Genomic DNA, 16239 nt, shown 5'->3' on the forward strand with positions numbered 1-16239 from the left:
GTGGTGGTAGTAGTAGTTTCTGGCACAAGGGCTACTTAGGCCATATTGTACCTCCCAAATAAATTGACTTTACATATGAGAACTGCTCATGCAACAGTAAAAACTATCATACATTTGAATTTATTTTAAATAGAGAAAGAATTCAGAGAGATTTGCTTCATTATTTATGATATTATTGAGAGAGACAGAGGTTGTTGAAGATCTGAAACGAAACTGAAAGAAGTTCATTGGGCATTGTTGAAAAAGCTACAGTGAAGGATGTAGCTTGTTTTCATTGAAGGATATGTTTTATTGTAAGTTGTTGTGAGCAGCGCATACACTGCAGAGGATCATTTCCTGAAATAGACATCATTGAAATTAGAACTGAGACCATGTATATTTGTGAAATGAATGAAAAGTGTTTGGGAGGTTTAGATCTTTTTGCAGATATGTTTTCTCTATTGTTTTGACACATGATTGAACTGACACACCAGACAGTACACTGGACTGAACCTATTGGTTTGGTCCGGTGTACTAACTAGTGGTCGGCCTGCGAACACCGAGAGTCACACCCTCAAAATGTAAGGAAGATTAGATCTCGCCATAACATTCATCATAACCTCAAAAGACATCAATAGATGGGGGAGGGTTTACCGGAACTTTGCTGTGGAGACTAAACATGGGTTTCCACCACTTCAAGCCTCCAACAAGCAAAATGGTGGTATTGTACCAGTTGATGAGAGTCATCTACCACCTAGTATCACCTGGTAACACAGATGGGTGGAAATCCTCCATGTGGTGTGGGTGCTACACCTCGATCCCTGCTTACGTTGGTTCATACCTAGATGGTTACCTCCAGTATGTTAGGTGCTGTATTTCAGGACTGCCCATGGGGGTTATACCCATGGTTATTAACAGTCCCACCATCATCAAACAGCAGAGGATTTGGCTCTCACAGACCAATGGCGCCTCCGTAGCCAGGTAGGCAGGAGTGGCAGTGCGTAGCACATGCTTCTTGATTAGACTGGGGTTCGAGACTGTGACCACCAAATACGGAGGATGCGGAAAGGTCAGGGAATGGCCACCGCATATTCCCGGAGCAATATGGCCTTAGTTGCTAATGCTCCTAAAAAAAAAAAAACCAAATAGGGATATGTTATAGGTAAATGACTCTGACAAGTATAACAAAAATCACTTTAGGCAATTTGAATGGGCTAGCAAGTATAACAGTTTTATTAGAGGCTTCAACCTATCTCTTATATGTGGAATATGTGGACTGTTGTATCATAGCAGGTTTTGAACAAATCAGATGATTGCTACTTCAATTTAATAGAGCTCGTTTGAGCAGCTCCACATCCTTCTTAAAATGAGGCTTCCAGACCTGTATGCAAAAAAAAAATATATATTCAAATTCTCAAAAAAGTACTCAAATTGCATCCTGACCATTGCTTTATACAATGGGATAATCATCTTCCCTGCTAGCAAAATTCCCTGTATATCAATGACAAAACCCTATGAGCTGGCCTGGCAACCTGTCAGCATTGCTCAGAAAACTTCGTATCTGACTGTACAATTACCCCCAGGTCTTTTCACTCTCCACTACCCTGAGTGTAGTACTACACAGTTGATACATTACTATGGGGTTACTGTTACTCATATGCAGTACTTTGCGTTTGTCAACGTTAAACTTCAGTTGCTATTTCTCAGCCCATTTCCCTAACTTTTCTAGATCCTATTGCAGTAGTCTACGTATTGTCATTCCTTTCATTAACCACCCTGTCAGGCTTTTCATCATCTGCATACTTGGACATTAAGTCAGATCAATGATAATGATCAGACATGCCTTGATCATTATCATTGATAAATATAGAAAACAAAATGTCCCCAACGCCAAACCCTGGGGGATTCCACTAATAACATTAGACCATGAAGAGCAATGTTCATTGATTGCCACTGTCTTTTCCCACTCAACCATCGTTTTATTCTTAGCAGTACCTTGCCCTTAATGTCACACTGCTCCAATTTGTACAGCAGTTTATTATGTGCAATAGTATCAAAAGTTTTCCCGAAATCCAAGTATATATATTACCCCTAGGGGCTCACATCTGGTGAGTATGGGCTTGGCACACCCAGGGTTATGAGATGGATATCATCATTCTTCTCTTCCTTGGTGATTCCCTTCTACTTTTGACTCTCTCTCTCTCTCAGGGTAACTCAGAAAATTTTTTTGGCTGGTGAAGCATAAGCCTCAGGCTTTCTTGCACCATATAACTAATAATAATAATAATAATAATAATTTTTTATATCCACTTCCTTTGTGACTACATCGTACTATCCAATTATACTGGTCAAACGAGATTTCCCCTTAACAAACCTGTGCTGTCTGAAGTATAATTGCAGCCTTGCCTAAATGATCCTGCATTATTACGTCTTTTACCATTGACTCCATTATTATCCCTGGAACAGAAGTTAAACTAACAGGTCTGTAATTACTCGTGTTACCCTTTGATCTCCTTTGTGAATTGGGGGTATGTTTACACATCTGAAGTCTGCAATGACCTCCCCTGAATCCAAGAATGTTCTCATAAGTATGGCTAAGAGTTTGCTTACTTCCTTTGCTGCTGCCCTTAATATAATTGATTTGCTGCTACCCTTAATGTCTTACTTTTAACTTCAACAATTTCTCTTCCATTTTCCTCTCAGTTATTACAAAATTATTTAGCTCCCTGTCCTCCGTAGCCAAGTGGGCAGGAGCGGAAGTGCAGTAGCACACGCTCTTTGAGTAGACCGGGGTTCAAGCCCCTGACTGCTGAATACGGTCGATTTGCCAACCTGCACTGGACCAGCGTGGCAGATTATGGTCCATTTCCCTCATCATGAATTGTTGAGGAGGCTTCCATCCTGCAGTGGGTTGATAATGGCTGCACTTTACTTTTTACTTTTTTAGAGTTTGATAAACTTTTGCCATCACCTTTCCTAAAAAATTCCTCAAGTGTGAATGTAGATGCAAAGTACTCATTCATTTGTCAGCAACCTGAGCAGGATCATCAACAGTCAAACCGTTGATATTGAGTGGACCAATTTGATTCCTCCCCTTCCTTCTAGTGTTTACATAAGTAATGAAGTCTTTGATGTTTTTCTTTGCATCTTTTACCAAAGGTTTCTTGTAATGTCTTCGCTTGCCTGATCTCCTTTGTGACTTGATTGCAGACTTGTTTTTATCTACCATATACTTCTGTTTGCTCAATAATTTATATGCATCCCGTGCACTTTTCTTCTGTGCCACAAGTTTCATCAGTTCATCTGACATTCATTTACACCTTGAAGAGTATTTCTTAGTTGGTATGAATGCCTAGTAGCTTCTATGATTAATTCCTTGAATGCTTCCCATTTAGAATTTTCTGATGTGGTTTCACTGTATAGAATTTAAAAACTGCCCGAGACCCCTGTAATCACTGCTACCTAGTGGTTCCTTTATCTGCAGATTCGTAATGCATGAATAATCACTGCTGATAATCAGATTAAGAGTAGTACTTCCTCTTGTTGCATTAGCATTAGCATAGGCATTTGATGCAAGAAAGCAAGCTTATGCAGCATCAGCCAAAAAAAATAAATAAAATAAATAAATAATAAATAAATAAATAAAAATAACCACTTCCACTTCACCACTCTGTTCGTTCGAAATACCTGTCCAGCTGAGCCTTAAACTTATTTAGGCTATCAACTTCCACGACAAGGGATGGAAGTCTGTTCCACCAACCAACCACCCGCTGGCTAAAGGCAAATTTCCGCACGTTTATCCTACATCTGTCTTTCCTCACTTTGAATTTATGCTCTCAGGTGATTATTCTGAGCAAGAGGGAGAATCCCATCAGCATTGAGCATGCTCAAACCATTCAAGGCTTTATACACCTCTATCAGATCACCTCGCTGGCGCCTAGTCTCCAGACACTGTAATTTGCAAAACTTAAGCCTTTCTTCGTAAGAGCACCCCTTTGTTCCATTCACCAATCTTATTGCCCTTCTCTGTACTCGTTCCAGGATCTCTACATCCTTCTTGAGGCCTCCAGACCTGTATACAGTACTCTAGGTGTGGCCTAACCATTGCCTTATACAAGGGAATAATCACCTCCTTATCCCTGCTAGAAAAATTCCTATATATCATTGACAATACACCATGAGCTACTCTTGCAGCCCGTCTGCACTGTTCAGAAAACTTCATATCTGCCTGCACAACCACCCCCAGGTCCCTTTCATTCTCTACCACTGTCAGTGTAGTACCACAGAGTTGATACGTTGCTCTGGGGTTGCTGTTTCCCATATGTAGTACTTTACATTTGTCAATGTTAAACTTCATTTGCCACCTCTCAGCCCATCTGCTCAAACTTTCCAGATCCTGTTGCACTAGCATAGTGTCAGTAGTGTCCTTGACAACCCTGCCAACCTTCGTATCATCTGCAAACTTGGACATTAAGCTTGATATACCATCATCAATATCATTTATAAATACAGTAACATTAGTCCATGATGAGCAGTGTCCATTGATTACCACTCTCTGTCTTCTCCCCCTCAACCACCCCTTTATCCATAGTAGCAATTTGCCTTCAATGCCACACTGCTCCAATTTGTGCAGCAGTCTTCCATGTGCAACAGTATCAAAAGACTTTCTAAGATCCAAGTATATAATATCAAAGTTATTCCCTGCATCCAGTTCTTTTGTGACTCAATCATAGTATCCAATCAAATTGATCAGTCAAGACTTCCCCTTAACAAAACCATGCTGTGTCTGAGCTATAACTGAAGTCTTGTCTAGATGATCCTGCAGTGCTTCTTTAACCAGTGCCTCCATTAATTTTCCGTGAACAGAAGTTAGACTAACAGGTCTATAATTACTTGTGTCGCCCTTTGATTCTCCTTTGTGAATTGTGGTCACATTTGCACATCTCCAGTCCATGGGTACTTCCCCTGAGTCCAAGGAAGCTCTCATAATTATGGCTAAGGGTTTGCTTACTTTCTTTGCTGCCTCCTGTAATATAACTGGATAGATCCCATCCACCCCAGGTGCCTTTCTTATATTTGTCTTCAACAATTTCTCCTCCACTTTACTCTCAGTGATTACAAGATTCTCTAGCTTACTGCCAGAGTTGAATACACCTCTGGCATTCCCTCGCTGAATAACTCCTCATGTGTGAATGTCGATGCAAAATATTCATTTAGTTTGTTAGCTACCTGAGCAGGATCATCAACAGTTGACCCATCGTTGGCTCTCTAACATGCTTCTGTAGAAAACATTCATCTAATAAATCCACAAAAGTCTTGCTAGTGTGTGAGTCTCCAACCCGTGAATTCCAGTCAATATCTGGAAAATTAAAATCCACCACATTATAAGACATTCTGATTTACTGGCCCACTGTATTTCTCTGTACAGCTGTTCATTGTTACTCATCAGAGTCGTTAGGGCTATAATAATCTCCTATTCTTAAGGTTTAAGTTCTGCAAATTGCAGCGCCTGGAGAGTAGGCACCTGTGAGGTGATCTGATGAGGTGTATAAAGCCTTGATTGCGTTGAGCAAGCTGAATGCTGATGGGATTCTTCCTCTTGCTCAGATTAAAAATCTGAGGGGGGTACAGATTCAAATTGAGGAAACATAGTTGTAGATTAGATGTGCAGAAATTTGCCTTTAGCCAGCAGGTAGTTGATGGGTGGAACAGACTTCCATCATTTGTTGTGGAAGATGGTAGCCTAAATAATTTAAGGCTGAGCTGGACAGGCATTTGGAATGAATGGAGGGGTGAAATGGGAGGTTTTTTTTTTTTTTTTTGGCTGATTCTGCATAAGCTTGCTTTCTTGCATCGTATGCCTCCACTAATGCTAATGCTGTTCTCATTTCAGCTTTCCCACTGGGAAAGCTGAAATTAGTCACACCATATTTCACAGGCCACCCATGTCAACTGGTTGCACTGCCTTAGATTTTATGTGCTTCCTAACTAAGAGCATAACCTCTTCCTCTTTATATTGTACTCCCCATTTTAAAATTCTACATCCCTTATATCTGAATGACATCACGTCTCTGAAATCCCAACAGTGTCTGTATTTGAAATCTTAGCCAGCACTTCAAATTCTTCAAATTTATTTACTATGACTTCAGATTCATCAAATTTATTTACTATACTCCTAGCATAGGTGTACATGCATGTGTGCATGCACAGGGCCTCATTAACGCTATGGCCAAACCAGCCATGGCAGGGGACCTCACTCAAAGAGGGGCCGCATTTTCAGTGTAAATATTTTATAAAGTATTGATAAAACTTTCTAATAATAATAATAAACCAAGAAAACGTGTAATATAAAAGCATTCTTAAACTTAACTTTAATTGTTTAAATTTTATTCTTATACCTTTTTATTGTACAATAAATAAGTTAAAAAGTTTTTATTAAAATTGTTTTTAAATTGTGACATTGGATTATAAGATGTTTCCCTGAGAAATTGACTGGAGAAGTCTTAATCTTTCCCAATCCAGAACGGTGGTGCTAAAGTGGAAGCAGGTGATAAGGCTGGTTGGATGTACTAAACACTAGTGACAATACAGTTGAGGAAATTAGGATTGTCTTGACAAGTCTTTGCACATGGAGGCTGTACTGCACAAATTTTGCACAAGCCTTCTTTTTCCCTCAATCTTCATGCAGAATTTGTTGAATTATCTCCTTATTCATATCCAACTCATCAGCCATCATTCTGATGGTCAAATGACAATATTTTGCCACAATTTTCCAAACTTTTGGGAAATTGTGGGAAGAGGCAATATTCTCATTTTGAGAGGTTGATGAACACCCACTCCTTGGGTCATTGCAAATATCCTTACATCTGTCTTTGAACTGCTTATACTATTCAAACACACTGGTATGACTTAAAGTTTCATCACCATAAAGAGTTTTTCACATTTTGTACATTTCTGTTATTACAGATTTTCCCAGTTTAAAGCAAAATTTGATATTCATTCCATATCATGATTTTGCTCCATTGCAAAATCATATGGAATGGAATTAACACTACTAATGAAACTGGATGTTACTTGCAACCTGTCAGCCCACTGGACAATCTCTGAACCACCACCTGTTGGAGGAAGTTTGAACTATAACACATCACTTCCATTTATTTTCAAACTCATTGAACCTGACTGCAATCACATCAGTCCAGGAACTTTATAAACATATCTTGCATATTTATTGTGCAGCGGCTATTGTTCCTGGTAGGTTACAAAGTGCAAGTAGGTGCTGATAGATAATATAGAAAAAAATACAATTAAGAGATAATAATTTCTGTGATGCATTTAAAGGAAGAAAGATCAAATTTAAAATACAATAAATGCTATGAAGAGTAATTACAACAATGCTATATAGTGAAAGAAAGAGATTGGAGAGAAACTGTACATTATGGATGAACTGTTACAGCTTTCAGAGAGGACTCTGGAAGGGATTTAAAAAAAACAAAAAAACAAAGAGGTGCTAGGGATGATATACTGTTCCTTCTGTCCCAACTGAAGATGTAAACTGTGGGTAATGATAGCTTTGTAGAGGTATTGTGGGTTGTAATTGGTCACTCACAGCTTGGCTGTGAACTGGATGTTATTGTGAGCTGTGCCCAGTGGTTTCCAATTCCACTCTTCAATGTAACTGGGCAGCCTAAATGAAACTCCCACTGCATTTGCATCCATATTGAGAGAGTGAGCCATGGCCTTCTGATTGGGTGTGGCTGGCTTTTTGTGCTTTGCATGCAAGTCTATCTTGGAAGTGTTGTTATCATATAAGTGCTTGCAGTGGAGACAGTGCGCACAGCTGTGGAAGTTGGAGTCATCTGATTAACTGTGGCCTGCCTTGTCAGAGTATCTGGAGCACAAAACAATCTAGTGCCAGTCATTGTAAAGGGTGGGGCAGAGGACTGGGAGCTAGCACAGTGGGTTCGAGATCACTACAGGTTTGGAAAGAGGGCAAACCAAGATGGGAGGATCATATGCCCTACACAATAAACATGTTATCTTCATGCAGAGTTGTACTTAACTTACTTTATTTTATAGTGCTTGTCAGGTATTTTTATAGTGTTTGCAAAATTTATTTGACAATTCATGCTGTATGTAATTTATATAGTCTTATTTATAGCATGCAATTTATAGTAAAAAAAATGGAAAAAATCCAAAACCGGTTATTTTGAGATTTGGAACTTTGTACCAGCACTATCAGGCACAATATATTAAATACCGTAATGACCACAATTGGAGGTATGGAAAGAGGGTGAGCTCACTGTATACACACAATAAACATGTCATTAACTTTCTGAACAGTTATGTTCTACTTTACTTATGTTATTTTATACTTTTTGACAGTTTTTATGAAATTTATTTGACAGTTTGTGATGGATTAGAATATGCAATTTATTGTCCAAAAAAATGGAAAAATTTCAAAACTGGTGACCAAGACTTGTCAGTTTTGGCACTTTAAACCTGTATTATCAGTCTTCTGAGCAAGCTACAAATGACCAAGAATCTGATCCCTGCATGGGCGAGGTACTGCTGTATGACATTTTCTGTATTTCATTTGACCAATCCTTGTATATAATATATTTGACTAAATATTACTCTCTCTCTTGTCTATACAAAAATTTCAAGCAAAGTAGCAAAAATTTAATTTTATCTGGTTAGATTTTCTTGTTTCCTATTATATATATTGATTATTAAATAATTCTTAATAATCTTTTATCCTTAGGAAGAAATGCAAAAAACAAATAACATGATAGAAAACGTTGCATCAGATGAAGCAAATTTAGAAGCAAAAATTGAAAAAAAGAAGACTGAGCTTGAAAGAACTCAGAACCGACTGCAGATAGTAAAGTCAGTTAGGTACGTTACAAAATTTACAGACAGAGTGACACACTTCTATGCATTTCACAAGTTTATTTACTCAGCCATAATTTTCAGAAATTACTATTGAATTTTAATTTAAATATCATTATTCAGTTACTGTTGAAGTTAAATTCAGTCTGGTTTATCAGTGTTATAATTTTTCCCCTATAAAAATACAGTATGAAAGTTTGTCTTGAATGTAGGAGAATTGAACTGTTCTAATGACACTACAGCATGGTTATCTTTCCTGTAATCAGTGCATGCTTTTATTATCACAGAGTGTTTGCCATAAATATATATTATCTTCCTTTGGTTTAATTCAAGTAGCAACCTTAAGGCATTTTAATTAAAAGTTTATAAATTTATTTTGGAGCTCTTAAGGGTAATTGTGCATGAAGAAAATTAATGCATGCATGCATGCATTAGATTTGTTTTCTAGCATTCCCTCACAGAGTCATAAAATGACCTGTAACACATGCTATCTTTAAAGTTTTATAATGCATGGATTCCCAGTAATTTGGTGAGAGAATAATTTCTATCTTACTAGAAATATTCGGCACAAATCTAATGCACATAATTTTTTTTGTGCACATTTATTTGATTAAGAGCTCCAAAATCCACAAAACTTTAATTAGATTTTAATTAATGTCATAATAAAAAGCTCCTTTACAAACCAAACAAAGGTAAACTTTTTAAATATTTAGAGAAGTATAAAAATCAAAGCACATTGTACTATAAGTAGTCCTACAATTAATAATAAGCACATTATTGTCAGATTTTGTTTTGGGAGAATGGGCTAAGTAGAATGGGCACATGCAAAGAGTGTTCTAAATTACATTACATTAAGATAAGTAAAGGCTTTTCTGTTTAAATAGAATTACAACATCAGAAAGCTGCTAGATGAAGATATCAAGAAAAAAAAAATTCTAAAAGAGAAGGAATAAAAAAAAAAAAACAGGGTGCGTACCTGGTACAAACGAAAGATGTTTTATTTTATATGAAAACATCCTTAGGAAATGTACACTTGAGATTGTGTGTATAATAATTTCAGTTCTAGTTGTTCACAGTTCGATAGTAGACAATGAAGGAAAATCAAAACCGTTTAAATTTTTAAACTTGAACAGATAGAACCAAAGTTATGAATGATGTAACATTTTATACTCACGCCCACTACTTACTCTACCGAATCAATGTTAGTGACTGAGTTAGTGTCATTTAGGAAGTGACGTCATTTGCATCATTTCCATCTTGCATTTTCGTTACCAATCGGTTTTACTTCAGTCCAAAATATTTAGTATGAATGATGTAATGTTTTATGCTCACACCCGCTACTTACTCTACCAAATCAACATTAGTGACTGAGTTAGCATCATTAGTGCCACCTAGGAAGTGACATCATTTGCATAATTTCCGTCTCGCTGTTTGTTATTTGGTTTTTAGGAGCATTAGCAGCTAATGCCATATTGCTCCAGGGGGAATATGCGGTGGTCATTCCCTGACCTTTCCGCATCCTCCGTATTTGGTGGTCACGGGCTCGAGCCCCAGGTCTAATCAAGAAGCGTATTTTTATTACCAATTGGGTTTACTTCCTGGGTGCTGCCAAAAATGCTTTCAAATCAAAATTTAGTGAAGAGATAAGTGAAGAGAATGAATAAAGAAAACATTATCGTATTTGAACTATCATCAAAGAAGTATCCATTTAAAATGATAGAAAAAACTTGAAATAAAGGAATAAACTAAGTTAATTTCAGCTAAAGGAGATGATGTAAAAATAGTAGTAAATACTTGGTTTGGAACTAGCACCATGTTAGGTAGAGTTTGTAGATTGAGGGTTGAATAGCTGTGTGATGTTTTCCTCTTCCTTATACAACTTTACATCCAAGTTGTATATGGAAGAGGAAAAAACAATGCTTAGATGATGAAAAGTTACTCAAAGCAATATAACAAAAGTTGCCTGGTTGGGGATTTTTTTGCATATCAGCTACAATTGTACAATCTAAAATTTGATACTTTAACTGCAGTTGTGTGTGTCAGTACAAATGTATGATCACAGGTTGATTTTCAAGCTAAAAAACCTGGAATAAATCATGGGAGAACGGACTCCCTTTAAGAATCCTCCAGTTGGTGGGAATCAAACTAGGATCTTCTCAAATAAGTGACAAGTAGTGGTGGTGGTTGCTGTTTTGGGTAAAAAGGCTTGTTTGAGTGTACTCTGATTTTTCATTTGCTTTCTTGCACTGTGTTTCTTCATTTATTTTTTTAAATGTTGGATTATATTTGATTTACAGAAGTTCATCAGTTTTAATCAGTGATAAAACAGGCAGTCTAATAGTAGATGCCACTGAACTAAGTGAACCTGCCATTGCAACAATGTTGTGGCTTCTCATAACTAAATATTGTTTGGATTGTTTGTGAGTTGTTCTATTCCTGTGAACATGACACCCTGAAAAGTTCTAGTCTGACTTAAGGAATGTAGAGAATAATCCCCCCCCCATATCCATTAAGCTTTTTAGACCCCTAAATTTTAATTCTAATGTCAAGTTACAGGACCGAAGAGAATAATCGGTCCATATTTATTAAGCTTTTAGACCTTTAAAATTTAATTTTATGTCAATCCACGTAATGGTTTCTTTGCTGACAGAGCTATGGTGTTTGAAGACAGAAGTCTTGAGCAGTCAGTGTTGAGACAGAGGGGTCTGAACACTACAGTTCTGACAGTGGGGAAGATGTCCCACATTTTTTGTAAAATTGATATCCCCTTCCCAAAGAATTATTAGCGCGTTGGACTAGGAGAGTTGGCTGGAAAAGAAGCTTCCTATATCTAAAATAAAGATAATCCCTGTTGTTTTCATAATATAATAGAATATAGGAATTATCGAGCAATTAATAGCTCTCTATTATCAAATAACTAAATATGCATATATACAGTATGTACAAGTTTCTATTAAATATTACAAAACTGAGTTTTGTATATCTTTTCCTTTGGATGCTTTCTTTATTTGCAGTCACTATTAGATCAATTGGCATTTTCAGGCAGTCACTATTAGATTAATTGGCATTTTCAGGCAGCCACTATTAGATCATTTGGTATTTCTGTTTTCCTCTACAGATCTCATCATAGTTTAAAATTCCAGAATATCAAAATATTCAAGCACAGCTTTGATATCAGTTGCTTTCTTTCAATATCTTCTAATCACATTTTTGGAATTAACTTATCTGCGATAGTTAGTAATATACAGTGTGTCTCAAAAATATTGCTATAAACGTTTAGGGGAGGTAGGTAACATCTAAAGGAATGTGAATCGCATAGGAACGCATAACTGGAAACATCACTATAAGTCGGTAGACGGCGCGGTAGAGCTGTCTACCGACGGCTCGAAGAGCATGCATCAATATACGAACTGTGAGCTGTTGTTGTTTGTTATTTGGTTTTTAGGAGCATTAGCAACTAAGGCCATATTGCTCCGGGATATGCGGTGGTCATTCCCGGACCTTTCTGCAGCCTCCGTATTTGGTGGTGACGGGCTCGAACCTCGGTCTAATCAAGAAGCGTGTGCTATGCACTGCTGCTCCTTCCCACCTGGCTACGGAGGCGCCGAACTGTGAGCTGGCAGACATGCACCTGGTGTATGGATTAGCAGAGGGCAATGGACGAGCCGCTCAACGAATTTATTTAGAACGCTTCCCAGACAGACATGTACCGGACCACCGTTTGTTTATGCATGTGCATCAAAATTTGTGCGATTATAGGTCATTTAGAGGTAACAGGAGTAGTGCGGCAGACCACGTTCGATGCGAACTCCCGCCATGGAAGAAAGTGTGTTGAATGCCGTCCAGAATAATCCTACTACTAACACATGTGCCGTTGCCTCTGCCATAGGAGTGCCTCGTTGCAGTGTACAGTGTGTCTGGCACGACGATTCCTTACACCCCTTTCATCTCCAAAGGGTTCAGTTACTGCTCCCCCAAGATCATCCTGCACGTGTGGCTTTGCGCAGTGGTTTCTCCAAGAAAGTGTTCAAGACTAATTTTCCAGCCTATGTTTTGTTCACGGATGAGGCTTATTTCACTCGGGAAGGCTTATTCAATCAGCACAATGCTCATGTGTGGGCTCACGACAACCCACATGGTATATGCCTCCATGCTGCACAACATCGCTTCGCAATAAATGTATGGGCAGGTATGGTTGGCGACTGCTTAGTCGGCCCATACCTGTTACCATCCTGCATGAACTCCTCTAAATATTGGATCTTTCTTGAACAAGTTCTTCCAGGGTTATTTGACGATGTTCCAGCAAATGAGAGATGCAACATCTGGTTTCAGCATGACGGGGTACCTGCCCATTATGGAAGGTGGGTGTGTGACCATTTGAACAGGCATTTTGGGCGTCGATGGATTGGCCATGGTGGACCCTTTGCCTGGCCCCCACACTCACCTGATTTATCGAGCCTTGATTTATTTCTGTGGGGGGGCCCTCAAATCTATCGTGTACTGCTGCTGCTACTGTCAAAGAAACTCCAGGTGAGTTCGACTGTGTCTGCCAATCCATGCAGCGTCGGTGTCATGCATGCATCGTGTCTCATGGTGGAACCTTCGAGCATCTGTTGTAACATGATTGATGACTTTTGAGGTTATGATGAACATCGTGGTGAGATCCAATATTCCTTACATTTCGAGGGTACAGCTCTATAACGGTGTTTTCAGGCCGGCCGCTAGTTAGTACACCGGACCGAACCTATTGGTAATTCTCTAGGAGGCTTCTGGATCAGCTATAATCTTGCTACCTCTACTCTGCCAGATAGTGACTGGAGGGAGTCCAAGTAGTGTGTATGCAGGGAGCATTATCAAGGCCACGTTATGTCAAGGATCTGGGTATATTCTTACCATATGTACGCCATACCCAAAAATTTCATTACTTCATACAGCATGTCCCACCCACTTTTTCTTACTATTGAATACACCATGAATTGTCAAACTAATAGAGCAAGCTTACCTGCGAAAAGATCTAAAGCTCCCAAGCACTTCCTAATTAATTTCACAAATATATGTGGTCTCAATTCTAATCTCAATGATGTCCATTTCCACTTGCAGTCTGCCAAACCCCATGTACTTTTTCTGACAGAATCTCAGTTATCGGTTGATTCAACTACTGCTCAAATCAGATGCCCAAATTATTCACTGTATGATTCTTTTCTCCTCAAAGGTGATACTTGTGCATATGTCCGTTCTGATATTCCCTGTCAGAGACTTGGCAATTTAGAATCTCCTCTCTTTGATCTTCTCTGGCTTAAAATCTCTTTACCTCATTGTGTCAAATTCATCTGTTGTCTCTACCTTTCTCCCAACTCCACTAATCACTTGGGGCCCTTTGACTTCCTCTCTTTGCAACTTGACTTTGTCCAGTTCAACTTTCCTAACAGTGAGGTAATTTTCCGTGACGATTTTAATGTTCACAAGTCCAGCTGTCTTCCGTTTTCTAGTCATACCGACCCAGCTGGTCAAGATGCTGAGGCTTTTGCAATTACTAATGATCTTGCACAGATTGTTCATTTACCTACAAGAATACCGGACAATCCTAATCGTACAGCCAATACGCTTGACCTTTTTCTCACAAACAACCCTTCTAAGTACACGGTCAAAGTGAGAGGTCCTTTAGGCACTTCAGATCACAACTTGGTGATTGTCTCTTCTCCAATGGAACCTTTATCTCATGGCTATTCCCAACCTCGTGTTGTTTGGCATTACAAGAATGCAAAATGGGATGACCTGCGAGACTTCTTTTCTTCTTTTCCTTGGTCGGATTACTGCTTCAAAAGTTCTGATGTCAGCGTTTGCTCAGATCGTGTCAGTGAAATTATCCTTGCAGGAATGGAATCCTTTATCCCACACACCACTTTAAAATCTCGTCCTTTATCTAAACCTTAATTTTCCAATAAATGTGCTAAGGCTGTTCAAGAGAAGAATGTTGCATATTGTAATTGGCTTGTTTCTAATTATTCAGTTTCATTTTCTGCCTACACCAAAGCTCGCAACAATTGTAAAGCAGTTATTAATCAGTCCAAACTAGAGTTTGAACATGCTAAGAGTAGAAAACTTGCTTCTTGCCCTAATGGTAGCCGAGCATTCTGGTCTCTTGCCAAAGCTGTTAGCCGCAACTTTTGCCCATCTCTGCTCCCACCTCTGTCCAAACCAGATGGTTCCGTTGTCAATTCAGCCGAGGATAAAGCTGACCTGCTAGCGTTCCGTTTTTCTTTCAACTCATGCATTAACGATCTTGGTAAAACACCTCCCACTATTCCCAACATGCTCCATTCAATGCCTCCTGTGGTCTTCCATCAAAAGGATGTCAGAAGGATTTTGAAGAATCTTGATGCTGAGAAAGCTCCAGGTCCCGATGGTATTTCTCCACTTGTTCTCAAAACCTGTGCTCCTGAACTTACTCCTTTTCTTTGCTGCTTTTCTTCTCTTTCTTATTCCAAATGTGTTTTTCCTTCTGTTTGGAAATTTGCTCATATCCAGCCAATTCCTAAAAAGGGTGACAAATCCCTCCCATCCAATTATCGTCCCATTGTAATTACTTCTACTCTTTCTAAAGTAATGGAGAAATCAATTAACTACTGAATTTTAAACTACCTAGAAACCTTCCGTCTGATCAACGATCACCATGGATTCCATCAGTGTTGATCCACTGGTGATATTCTGGCTTATGTTACTCATTTATGGACTAATTCAGTGGAAAGGTTCGGTGAAGCACAGGTATTTGCCCTTGACATCTCAAAGGCTTTTGATCGTGTTTGGCATAAAGGTCTTCTAAACGAGTTTCCATCTTATGGTTTTCCAACTGTTTTTAGTAATTGGTTATCGAGTTTTCTCTCTGATCACTCACTGAGGGTGATGGTAGATGGCTCTAACTTCTCAACTAATGCCGGTGTCCCCCAAGGTTCAGTTCTTTCCCCCACTCTTTTCCTCTGGTATATTAATGACCTTCTTCCATTGACTGGAAATCCTATCCATAGTTTTGCCGATGATAGCACATTGCATTCCACTTTCTATTTTGAGAAACCTTGTCCTGCTCAATCAGCTTCAACTTTTCGAAAATCTGCTACCAATTCCTTAAACGCCGATCTTGAGGTAATTCTCCAGTGGGGCAAAGACAACTTAGTTGATTTCAACCCTTCTAAAACTCAGTGTTGTCTTATACCTCGGAAAAAGGATTCTTCTGCTCCTATGCTTACCTTTAGCATTAGCATTAGCATTAGTAGAGGCATTTGATGCAAGAAAGCAAGCTTATGCAGCATCAGCCAAAAAAAAAAAAAAAAAACCCACTTCACCTCTCTGTTCATTCAAAATACCTGTCCAGCT

At 38.7% G+C, this 16239-nt stretch overlaps 1 protein-coding gene across 1 annotated transcript in view; it reads left to right on the plus strand.

Annotated features, from left to right (window-relative positions):
• LOC150083144 (intraflagellar transport protein 38-like) overlaps nucleotides 1-16239 on the plus strand; it is a 239424-nt gene that overhangs the window by 99282 nt on the left and 123903 nt on the right. The window contains exon 7 of the mRNA XM_090377844.1: nucleotides 8741-8874. Coding sequence (XP_090233970.1) covers nucleotides 8741-8874 — 134 coding nt within the window. The remainder of the gene's footprint in view (nucleotides 1-8740; nucleotides 8875-16239) is intronic.

The sequence above is a fragment of the Mastigoproctus giganteus genome, chromosome 7 (genome assembly GCF_048544385.1).
Source record: "Mastigoproctus giganteus isolate SK-2022 chromosome 7, ASM4854438v1, whole genome shotgun sequence".
Taxonomy (NCBI): Eukaryota; Metazoa; Arthropoda; class Arachnida; order Uropygi; family Thelyphonidae; genus Mastigoproctus; species Mastigoproctus giganteus.